Genomic DNA, 12,759 nt, shown 5'->3' with positions numbered 1-12,759 from the left:
ACCCAGCAAGGCCATGGGCACGTTCGCCGTGATGAAGTCCCACCTGAAGCGCTGGCCCCAAAGCAGAATGCGATGCTGCGCAAACCGAAGGTGCGGATGGAGGAGCCGTTTGCGGCGACCTAGACGGGGCCGCAAAGCGCGGCCTGTTTGTCCTGCACTGAGGCGGGTATCACGCTCAGCTGAGCGCCGGTGTCACACAAAAAACGCCGCCCGGACGCTGTGTCCATAATAAACAGAAGGCTCACTGAATGGCCGACGCTCATGGCAGGCAGCGAGCGCCGGCCTGGTCGTTTCCCAACCTGCCGAAAGTGCACGGTGGGCAGCACGTTCTGGCCTTCTGCCCGAACCTGGCGTGGTAGTAGCACATGGTCCGCTCTGGTGGAGGCTCCGGCAGTCGCGTCGGGTTCGGTCGACGGGGCGTCGCGTTGGCCGCTGCCGCCAGTGGCGCTAACTCGGCCGGTGGTGGCACCGATCATGGCGCGGGCATTGCCTCGGTCGGCCCAGGGTTCCAGGCGGCCGCTCCGACGTGTCGCCTGGCCGAGAAAAAATTATCGGCCTCCTTGGCCAGGGCGCGAGGGTCCGTGATGGGCGAATTAGCCAAAGCTAATCGTACCTGCCCGGGTAGCTGCCGGAGGAACAGCTCGCGGAAGAGGAAATCTGGGCTGTGGTCACTGAGTAGAGCAAGCATGTGGTCCATGCGTTCGGATGGACGGGCCTCACCCAGCTCCGGGAGGTCGAGCAGTTGTCGCGCGCGTTTGGTCTCCGTGAGTCCAAACGCACCGAGGAGTATGCCTTTGAGCACGCCATATTTGTCGACATTCGGCGGGTTCTGTCGGAAGCTCAGGACCCGGGCAGCAGTGGAGGCATTGAGCGCGGAGACCACATGGTGGTAGCGCATCGTGTCCTCCGTAATGTTCCGCAGGGCGAATTGAGAATCCGCTAGGGCGAACCAGATGGCTGCGTGCGATTCCCAAAAGCCAGGGAGCTTCAAAGCTACAGATGACTCCATCGCCATGTGCTTGAAAAGGGGTCACCAATTGTGGAGCTATGCTCGCATGATAAAGCCGGACAAAATGGACGACACCAGGAACGAAGTTTCACTGAGCTATTTATTCTAGCTCAACTCGAAAGAACTCCAAAGCACTGAATAGCCCGTTAACACAGGCGGCAATTTATATCAAAAGTTCACCACACAAAAGCCACGCCTCTCAGGTGGGGCGTGGTATGCAAATAAGTCAGCCATGCCTCTCAACGGGGAGTGGTATGCAAATCGAGAGTCCGCCCGGGCAAGGCAAGTCCGGACACGTCCGGGCGAGTCCGGGCAAGTAACCGCCCTCCGGTTACATCATCGGCCAGTGCAAGGTGATTGTGTCATGCTTCCGGTAACCGCTACAAGATATAGATATAGAGAAGAAGAGAGATAGAGATATTGAGATGAAGAGAGGGATGAAGAGAGATATGAAGAAAGGGATGGAGAGAGAGAGAGAGGAAGAGAGGGGAGGAGAGAGAGATGGAGAGAGAGGAAGAGAGAGATGGAGAGAGAGGAAGAGGGAGATCGAGAGTGGAAGAGAGAGATGGAGAGAGAGGAACCATGAGATATAGATATAGAGAAGAAGAGAGATAGAGATATTGAGATGAAGAGAGGGACGGAGAGAGATATGAAGAAAGGGATGGAGAGAGAGAGAGGAAGAGAGAGATGGGGAGATAGAGGAAGAGAGAGATGGAGAGAGAGAGGAAGAGAGAGATGGAGAGAGGAAGAGAGATGGAGAGAGAAAGCGAGAGAGGAAGTATGAGAGATAGAAACAGAGAGGAAGATAGAAAGAAAGAGAGAGAGAGAGAGAGAAAAAGAAAGAAAGAAAGAGAAAGAGCTGTCGCAATGTTCCCTGGGAATGTCATTCGAACTTATAGAAAACTTTACAATATGAAGTTCATCTTCAAACGATGCATTCTTTTTTGAATCCTTTATCAAGTCCAAATATCTTCCGAAGTGACTTTGAAAACAATAAATATGTGGAAGCTCGAATATTACACTCGTGCGTGCTTGGTTCCTCCTTATTAATGATGTGCGTGGCCCGGGCTGGCAGTGAACTGACCGTTCGTCCCCACGCGCCTTGCTCGGCCTACTGGGAGGGTCGGCTTGCTCGAGTCACCGCCTCATCCCATTGGTCGAGGCGGCGGTGACGCGTCAGAGCAGGTAGAGGGCGTGGGGGGCTCCGTCGCCGCCATCAATCTTAATCAGTTCCCAGTTAGTCGGCAGTGCGTTTGTCCCCGTTCACACGGGCAGCTCGTTTAAAAATAAATATAAATTGATTCCCATCGCGGGCAGAATCTACACGGCGGGGATTGGGATTTACCCCAGATTCGGACGATACTTTGACTAAGCTAGATTTCGTGTGTGTATATATATATATATATTATATATATATATATACATATTTTATTTTATTTTTAATTTCCTCTACAAGTGCTTGGAGAAGAACCCTTTGCACCGTGGATCGATAACTCCGGTGAGTGTAAATGAGACTGAAATGAAAGGTAACTGCTTGTATTTGTTATTCCCGCTCGGGATGCGAGCTGCTCGGGATACTTTCGGAATTCCCTTCGAGTTTGGCCACGTGGTTCGTGGTTGGCGGTTCGTCGTCGGCCCCGAGCGCGTGTTTGTGTGGTTTCGGTGGTTGTGCACCTCCGTGCGCTCATGTCGGCGCCCGCCGGACGGTGCTAAGAGGGAGAGAGTGGCAGCAGATTGGCCCATTGTGTTGAAACTTCTTTCTTTTTGTTTCGTAATTGAGGTGCCGGTGCGCCCACGGACGGTAATTGCAGAGTCGGGGCTGTTTTATCCGGACGGTTCTCGACTCGTTTCACCTCCCGCGAAATCACAGCTGCGTGCGAGTCGCGCACACAGCTTCGGGCCTCGTCGCGTGCGATTTGCAACTTTGCATGCGACGGGGCACGGACCCTTTTGCACGGCACCGGATAACGCACAACGAGGAGGTCGACACGGCGATGTACACGTAGCTGCATAGATTATTTAAAGCAAAGTATGGAGTCAGAGTGCAAAAGATGTGTTTTGGAATTGGCAAGAGGAATAGCGGGGATGGGGGATTCCTGGAGAGACATCGGAGGGGGAGGGGGACCTGAACAGCAATTAATGGCACCCGTGTGTTGATTTGTAAGGGGAATGCATTTCCCGCAGGCTGCACGTGTAATGCCTACGGTTAATCAGAACCATGAACGAATTATTAAAACAATCGGCAGTCGTTTCAATTACCGTTTGCTAAGGAGTGCAAGAGACTTCACCCGAACGCATTACCTGTTGTATGCCGTGCAAGAAGTGTTAAGACATTTTCGCACATGCCCTTTGCATCACAGCGATGTTAAATCACTTTTAACACGAACCTCACGTGGTTTCCTTTCTGATTCACACTGCAGATTCGTGCTGATAAAAAAATAATAATAAATGACGTGTTCATGTTACTTATTAACTAAACAATATTGAACTTAATTTACATTTATAGAGGTTAAAAAAAAGAGCTTAACGTGATTGTGTATCTATAACTACTATCAACCTTCAATCGCATTTTCACGGATTTTTTTGGGGGAAACTTTACAGTTAAATCCAAAATGCGTAATTCTCTAGGATTGCGCATAAATCGTTCCCTTGCCTACAAACTCGTACAATCTTTGCTTGTTTTTGGAAAATACACATAAAGTACCTTCATAAAAATGCTATATATATATATATATATATATATATATACATATACATACATACACACACGCAGACACACACACACACACACACACACACACACACACACACACACACACACACACACACACACACACACACACACACACACACACACACACAAACTATAGGTGTAACTACGTCACCAATTGTACGACAATAAAAAACGTCTCAAGAAGAGGTCTTCCTTATCAGGAACTAAAGACAAACTTAGAGGAGGTGTACTCCGACGTCACAGATTCGGGTTCAGTACGTTTCCGTTAAAAAAAGTTCACACTACATTTGATTTGTATTCGGTGGGTATATGTAAAGTTTATCAAAGCCTGCGATGTAATAAATTCGGGGCAAGTGTTTTTATTTATTTATTTATTTTTAATGCTTGCAGCAATTGCACCTGAATTCTGGATATAAACAGTTGCTTTCACTTGTTTGCGGTGTGACACAAAAGGTGCTCATTTCTAGGTATTGTTCCTGTAATGATCGTATATGAATTATTTTATGGTCATTCCTCGACCGGTGTGTAATAATGATTAAATCAACCAGAGTTTTTCCACAAACGTGTGTGTACTCTAAAGATACTGTTAAGCATTAACTTTGTGATTGCTTTAGTTACAATGGCCTAACCTGTTTTGATGATCTCTGGAAACGAAACAATTGGCGTAAAAGGATATCAAACGTCGATTACAATCGATAGCTGATAAATTGTTTATCTTTAAAAGTAAGATGGAAACGCTAAACTGAAGTCACCTTTTTGTTGTTAAATTACGCAAAATTGAAATACGAGTTAAAATTGAACTTCAAACAGAAATTTCGAATTTGTGAGGTATGGCTTTCTTCAAAACAAATGTTTGTGTGTGGGTACGTGTGTGTGTTTGGTCCTTTTTTTTGTTGTTGTTGTTGTTGTTGGGGTTTTTTTGCTTTTGCCCAGAGGGGCGGATGGGTTCTCGGGTTTGACGACTCATGATGCACCGCCCTGTCCTTCTGAAGGAAGTTGGCGGTGAGACGAGTCGACGGCTTTTCCTCGGCGCACGTCCAGACGCGGAACCCTTGCTGGCCGCAGGCTACTAGCATGATGTCGTATCTCAAGCAGTCTCCCTACGCCATGAACGGCTTGGGTCTCACTTCTCCAGGCATGGACCTGCTCCATCACCCTGGCGTTGGATACCCAGGTAACCAGGGAGAAATTCGCAGAATAAGCAATCCTTTGAACACACATTACAACGTTTTCCTGGACAGGTTTTGTAAACTTAGGTGATAGGCTACTTATTGGGTTCTCAAGGGAATGGAATTGGGTGCATTGGTCCAGCATACCGAGTGGTCTATGCCCCCCTGTCGTATATGCAGCTCCAAACCGCAAACAGCGTCGAGAGAGGACGACGTTCACTCGGGCACAGCTGGATGTGCTGGAGTCTCTATTCGCCAAGACACGTTACCCAGACATCTTCATGCGGGAGGAGGTTGCGCTCAAGATCAACCTGCCTGAGTCACGCGTGCAGGTGAGTGCCCTGGTCGCAATTGACCACAGTTTCACCTGAAGCATCTCATTTCCAGGAATTTAAAAAAAACATTTTGCAAGGTTTATTCTGACCTTTTCAAAAGGTTAGCCATTACTGCATTGACGGTTACCCTGTTACTAAGAAGCGTTGATTACATTGTATAAAATGTAACTGAAAATGCATACGTATTTGGCCACAATGCGGAATGTCTACATCAGTTGGAGTCTCACAAATACTTAACGTCTTGATTTTATTACAAGTTTAGCTTCTTTTTGTTTAAGATGTGTAATCTAGAGATACTGTTCATGTGGTATATGGCAGGTTTGGTTCAAGAACCGACGGGCCAAGTGCAGACAGCAACAGCAAAATGGTGGGCAGGGGAAAGCACGTGTGGCAAAGAAGAAAACCAGCGGCGGAAATGGGACTCCAACCCGCGATGGTAGCTCTGACAGCACACCCAGCAGTCAGTACACACCGCCAGCATCCTCGACAGCCTCGGCGGTCTCCTCGACTAATTTACCCGTTTCTATCTGGAGCCCTGCCATATCCCCGATGGTGGATCATCTGTCAACTACCGCAGCTTCATGCATGCAACGTTCATCGGCATATGCAATGGGTTACTCTCAAACCTCCAGTTACGCGCAGGGTTACTCAAGTTCTGGTTCATACTTCGGTGGCGTGGAACACTGTGGCTCGTATTTACCATCCATGCACTCTCAGCTGCCCAGTGCCGGAGCTACCCTCAACCCAATGGGTTCTTCGATGCCCACAGGACACATCAACCAGGCGACTTCGCATGGCGCTGGCATCGCTACTCCCGGCTATGCCTCGAGTAGTCTCGGCTTCGGTTCGCCAGATTGCCTGGATTACAAGGAGCAGGCGGCACCCTGGAAGTTCGGCTTCAATGCGGCGGATTGCCTGGATTACAACAAGGACCAGCCTGCTTCGTGGAAGTTCCAGGTTTTGTGATAGTGGTCGCTTTATTATTTTTGTGGGAGAAAAAAAATACACAGAAACAAATGTGAAGGATCGGACCCGGGAAAAGGGTGGGGGGGGGGGGGACACGTGCGCAGGGTCGCACTGGGTGAGACCACCCCGAGATTTCGTTCGATTTCCTTTTAGACCATAGACCGTGAAAGATTGTGACCCATAAGTGACAATCCGTTTGTGTTCGCTTCACTAGCTGTATTTCACACAAATCTCGAGCGTGCACCCTTAACCGAATTCGCACGTTTATATTTTCCATTCATAGGGGTTTATCTCTCGGGTGCGTGGGAGCACAATTTGGTGTACACAACTTGGTGTGCACGTTTTGATGTACATGATTGTGTATCCAATTTGTGTGCCAAAATTGGTGTACATGACTTGGTGGGCACAAAATGTTGTGCACAAATTGGTCTGCATGTGGCGCGAGGTTTGGTATCAGGTTCGGGGCGAGATGAAAGTCTTCCGCGAAGTTTATTCGTGTTTATGAAAATAATTTATTTTATTCCTGTTATGTGCTGGCCTTTGACCCATCCATCCCTCCTCGACTCCCCCGTATTCTCCTAATAGCTAGTTGTACAATACACATCGGGTCAAAATGTTTAGTTTTTGAAATTATTATTTTGAATGTTTCTTAATGTATTCATGGATTTTGTTTTTCCCAAAATGCTGCAGTGCTCAGCGATTGTACAGAAGTGTTATTTCGATGAGACAAATGTAATAAAAAGTAGAAGTTTGATATTGGTTATAAATGTCAATATAAAATGAGAGCAAGGCGGTCATGAAGCCTGTACTATAATGTGTCTTAAGATATAAAACATTCGCAATACCGAAGAACAATTTTTGCCAAAACGCCATTTTGATAAGATTTCTTTACCATCACATGTCTCACGGGTTACACTGCCAATTGTTTGTGAGCTTTACCTGCTATAAATACCATGGACGAATGATAAGTATCAAGCTGCGTTTGCTTCTCAACTTGCCCTCCTACCCAAATGATCTATAATAACTGCTTGGCCATCACTCTTTTCCCTCCCCCAAAGCCCCCAATACTTTACACTATTCCTCCTTGCCACAACAATCGCATCAGTTTTTAATCTGAAGTTTTACTTGTTTACTTCTCAGGATTCTGCATAAACTTTGCAATAAACAACTGGAGAAAGAACGTTTCAACTTCAAACAACGTGAGGACCGAGGGATAAACTTTTTTACTTGATGACTTGTTTCAAATTCTGGTTATCTCAGGTAGACACATCCATAGGCGAGCAAGGTGTAAAGTGCGAGCATCATGCGTCTATGTTTTGACTTCCGTAGCATTGTCGCCACACATGTGCAAAGTTGCGTATGGACGATGTACTAACAGTGTGCTGTACACACGCACTCTCTTCCACCTTGTACGCTCCCATAGCACGGATGCTCATCGCAAACCCACGCGCACTCCTGCCGGGTACACCGAAAGTGCTTCAAGCACAGAAAAAGAGATTTTCTTTAAAGTAGGTCACATCCCGTTTCTTCCAATTAATTTAGAAAATGCTCCAATCCGCTTTGCAGACATCTCCCGCCTCTTTCTGGCCTGCTAATCCAAATTGAACAGCATTTGAAAGCAGCTACACCACCCGTTTTTTTTTTTTGTATGCTTGGTCGAGGCTCCTATAAGAGCTAAGACTCGTTATTACTGAATGCATTCTCATCTGCACGACATGTGCATATACGAAGTGGTAAATCAGCAAGAATTGGTGTAATCAGTAAACATGTCCTTTTTGGGAATTTTGGCTCCAAAAAAACAATTATGACTGTTTAAAAATACTGCTACTGTTATTACTAGTACTATTATTAATTATTATTATTATCATGAGAGGATGGATATCAAGCTCCATTTGAAATATGCCCTTTATATGTCGCTTTGCAATGTGTATATACCCTGTCGGTATAAAAGCACGGAAATGTCAAACATGGTCTTTGTCCAGGGTTTCAAATAAATAATTCTGTTATGTTGTGACAAGCCTTAACGGAAATATGTTTTCAAGAGCTGTGACAGAACAACACATGCACGGATGTGTTTTGATGTTTAATGGCACACCGCAATCCTGACAGATGTCCCATTGGACAACAATCCGACGTTTATTTCCAACAACCGCGCGTGAGCCGCGTGCTCTGACTTTTGCTTTTTCACAGAAAGCACTTTGGAATTACATCTGGGCCTGCTCTATATATCTCCTTATAGCCACGCCGGCACTCTAATATCATCCCGTCCATGCACCAAAACTGTCCAAATCATGCCCATGCAAGGTGCACATGCCTCACACCGGAGAGGCAAAGAAATAATGAGGTTCAAAGAAAAAAAAAAACCCAATAACATTTAAACGGTGAAAATTATCCGACGTTTATAAGAACGCCTTTTCCAAAAGATAATTGCCTGTTCTGGCTGCGTCCCCTTTTCTGCCCCCAGCTGCAATCCTAAAGGTGTCTGGAAGGAATGTCTTTCTCCGCACCTCCAAATCTCGTACAAGTTACAGCAGCCCCGGGAAATACGCAGTTAAAGCTTTCACATGTCCGTCGCAACTGGAGTCTTGTACAGCTGTACCTCCCAATGTCACAAAGCTCGAGAAGCAAAAAAAGCATGGCTCAAGAACATTAAAAATTGTACATGTCAGGGCCTATAATGCACATTTTGTAACTTCAGTACAAATAATTGTTTTTGTACCATCCCCAAGTATTAGTATGCATAGAAGCACATTTATTATTCAGCTGTATATAAAATATCTCCAAGTGATATTTGCTTTAAATGACTGGAAGTGGAATGCATATATATATATATATATATATATGTATGTATGTATGTGTGTATGTGTGTGTGTGTGTGTGTGTGTGTGTGTGTGTGTGTGTGTGTGTGTGTGTGTGTGTGTGTGTGTGTGTGTGTGTGTGTGTGTGTGTGTGTGTGGCCTATTGAAACATAATATAAGGTTTGATCATTCAGCAAAATGTTTTCAAAATGACTAGAAAAATGAAACTAAAATCGGGAAAAATCGTTTGGCTACGTTTATGATAAATGACTATTTACGTGAAGCCACAAGCTTTGTGATCAACTCTGGTAATAATAATATTTTCAGTGCTGGGGTCCAGGTGAATAGGACAATGAGGTGGAAAGGTGCGGTAGAGTGCAGGACGGATGATGAGAATGTAAAGAAAGAAAAACGTACCATTAAATGGACTAATGTTAGATTTTGAGTAATATTCATAGATAAATTGAAAGAAAATGAGAACTAAATGGTCACCTTGCAATTAGAGGAATTACAAATACCTGTACTACCTTAAAATTGTAGAGTATAGTGTTGTTATTCAACAGGATGAAACTTAAACTTGTTTCTCACTATCACATATCAAATGGCTGCATTTGTCCTTAATCTGTTGATCAAGGGTTTGAATCCCCACTCATTCAATCGCATCTTAGATGCTGCAACACCATGGAGCGCACACTCCGTTTAAACTTGAAAAGGATATTGAGCAGCCACCTGTCCAGTATTCATTCGATCGTTAACATCACACATCTCGAGGTATATTTCGTTTTTGCAAGAATGTTCAGGAATGTTTTGTTGGAAAAAAAAAACTTTTTGGAATGTTTTTTTCGAAATGCATTTCAACAGGAAATCGGCCAAAAAGAAGAAGAAAACAATCCAGCCTCTAGGGGAGGTGGTGGAGAGGTGGTGTGGTGGAATAACCACAAAAACGCGTATTTGTTTAAAGATGTTTCACATGTAGCAGAGAGAAAATCGTGTTTAAACTCGCAATTTAACGGTCATTGCAAGGACGCTTAGTCATTATCAAAAAACACCATCTTCGGAAACCCGCACTAACCGCCATATTAAATTAGTCATACATAACATCCTGTAAAAGTGAGAGCTCATATAAAAATAGTCTTACACACCATCCTATAATAGATGAGCTCAAGTCAAAAATAGTTATATAGAGCATATTACAATGAGAGAGCTCATATTTAATTAGTCATACACAGCATCCTATATCATGGACGAGCTGATATAAAATGTCATATAAGCATGTATAATGGATGAGCTCATGTCATATACAGAATCCTATAATAGCCGAAAAGTAAAGAAGTTGAAACTCCTCTGATTAAGCACCCATAAAGCTTCTGTAAAAAGCCATTCTACAATGGATAAAACCCATATAGAATGGTTGATCCCATAATGTGGATGGAGTTGAATGTGATAGACATGATGCGAGCCGTGATCAATAAATCCGTAGCCTGAAATTCGCTCAAATAGCGAAACTAACCGTTTTTCTACCTTTTTTTGCACCTCAAAACAATTTAACCGAAAGTTTCTGTATATTCGTTCATTGAACATGCATTTAACATTTTGAATAAGCAAACCATGTTTAATTTCTACTATTTATTTCTCTAACTAGCAGGGGAACCCGGCGTTGCCCGTTCCTGTTTGAGTTCTGTTCGCATTTTTTAAAGAAATCAAATTTTGTGGGTTTTTTTTCTATTTTTGTGGGGGCCTAAAAACATGTCCCTACACGCATTAAGGAATGGGGTTAGGGATCATTTACTATTACCTTTTACATAGCTACAAAGGCTTAGGCACTATAGAATGATAAATAAATAAAAAATCCAACTTTTTTTTTTCCTAAATTTTCGAAACCTTTTTTCTTTTTTTTCTTTTTTTTCCTAAAACCCACCTCGACACTCACTGATGAACCTCTGAAAGTTTGACGAAGATTTGTTTGGCCATCTCTGAGAAAAATGGTGACACAGACAGACAGACACACAAACATCTCTCTTATCGTAGGCCTATAGGTAAGCAAATCACCCGAGGCCGCAGGCTTCTTTTTAATCCCATTTTACCAGGCCATATGAAGATTCATTCGGATCGAATTTATCATATATGCCGCTTTAAATGCGTTTTCGAACGCCAATGACACTTTCAACGGTTCAACAGATTCGAATTTAAACTTAATTTTAAACGGGTTAAAGTACAGCTGTGACGTCACTGCGACTTTCCAGTGCTTATTCGAGCAATAAAATGTAAACGATAACACAGATTCGTCACAAAAGTTCATTCGACTTTGTTTCATATTTTATATTTAATACAGTTGGAAACCAATATATATGACATCTGTATTTATACTGTACCGACTGTATTGTACAACACACTGTAACACAACAACTACTACTACTACAGCTTGTACTCATGTGCACACTGAATCTTCTACGACTAGGCCTACTACTACTATGACAAGGCCCAATTTAATTATTCCCACATTATTGTGCCGTCGGCCGAGGAAAGTCTTTGGCTCAAGTCTTTGACTAACTGAATGGCCTTGCCTGTAATTTGTAATTTGTTCAGGATGCCGGAGATAACTCGGCTTCTCTTCGCAAAACCCAAGAGATACGCAACATTTACAATGTTTAACAACACCTTTTTAGAACATCGTTGTTTTTTCTCAGGATGAAACCGTTGGATCTCCAGCATCCACCAATGACCAGTGCTGGATGACGGGCCCTTGTACTCACCGTCCGAGAGACGACGCACACATTGATGGATCGATCGCCCTGCATGGGAAACACCGGTCGGAGAGTTTATTATCGGATCGGGAATCGAACACAGTCTCGATAGCTCAAAGGCAAATGTGTTACCTCTGCAACATCCCGTTGGATGGAAGTGTGTGTGTGTGTGTGTGTGTGTGTGTGTGTGTGTGTGTGTGTGTGTGTGTGTGTGTGTGTGTGTGTGTGTGTGTGTGTGTGTGTGTGTGTGTGTGTGTGTGAACACATAAAACATTCGAAGTGCAGTTTGATAGAAAGGTAGGTGGTGTGGTCATGTTGGTTGGTCGATTGATGTATTTAAGGGTAAGATGTGAATGATTTAATGATATTATCATATTATCGAGTGTGTAAGGAAAGTTATAAATATATGATAACACATTAAATCCTATTGCGAGTAAAGTTGGAATAAGTGATGTTGCATTGATGGGTTGACTGACTGCCTGGACGCAACTGAGGTTGTGGATCTACTGATGTACCATCTATTGATGTGGATTGTGGATCCATGATCGAGGTTGTGGATCCGCCGTTTGGAGAGGCCCTGGGCTGAAAGGATCGAAACCTCGAGGAAGAACGGTGCCCGGCTGATGATCCATGCAGTCGGGAAACGAGTCAATTGCTTACGGGTTAACGTTCTTGCTTTAGGTGGAGAAACTATGTTTGAGGTTTACAATTTAAATAAAGTTGAATATGGGATGTTGTAAAATTAACATCATTTACAGCAATCCTTTAAACTATTTATATTTAAGTTTAGGAACAACCAATACTGTACAATTAATTAAGTGTGTGTGTGTGTGTGTGTGTGTGTGTGTGTGTGTGTGTGTGTGTGTGTGTGTGTGTGTGTGTGTGTGTGTGTGAATAAAAGAGAGAGATATAATTTTGAGGAACAGAAATGAAAAAACGAGATGTTTGTGTTTGTGTGTTTGCGTATAATATGTGTACATGCATGGGTGTGTTTATGTGTTTGC

At 44.0% G+C, this 12,759-nt stretch overlaps 1 protein-coding gene across 1 annotated transcript; it reads left to right on the top strand.

Moving 5' to 3' along the window:
• The first annotated feature begins 2,253 nt into the window (after positions 1-2,253).
• Positions 2,254-6,965, top strand: LOC137429178 (homeobox protein OTX2). The gene is made up of 4 exons (XM_068119177.2): positions 2,254-2,507; positions 4,736-4,917; positions 5,093-5,244; positions 5,566-6,965. The coding sequence occupies exons 2-4, from the start codon at positions 4,818-4,820 to the stop codon at positions 6,211-6,213; spliced, it is 900 nt and encodes a 299-aa protein (XP_067975278.2). The 5' UTR covers positions 2,254-2,507; positions 4,736-4,817; the 3' UTR covers positions 6,214-6,965.
• Positions 6,966-12,759: the final 5,794 nt, after the last annotated feature.

Source organism: Myxine glutinosa, chromosome 6 (genome assembly GCF_964187855.1).
Source record: "Myxine glutinosa chromosome 6, kmMyxGlut1.1, whole genome shotgun sequence".
NCBI classification, from domain to species: Eukaryota; Metazoa; Chordata; class Myxini; order Myxiniformes; family Myxinidae; genus Myxine; species Myxine glutinosa.
The sequence above is the reverse complement of the archived record's forward strand: the minus strand, read 5'-3'. Positions and strand labels throughout refer to the sequence as shown.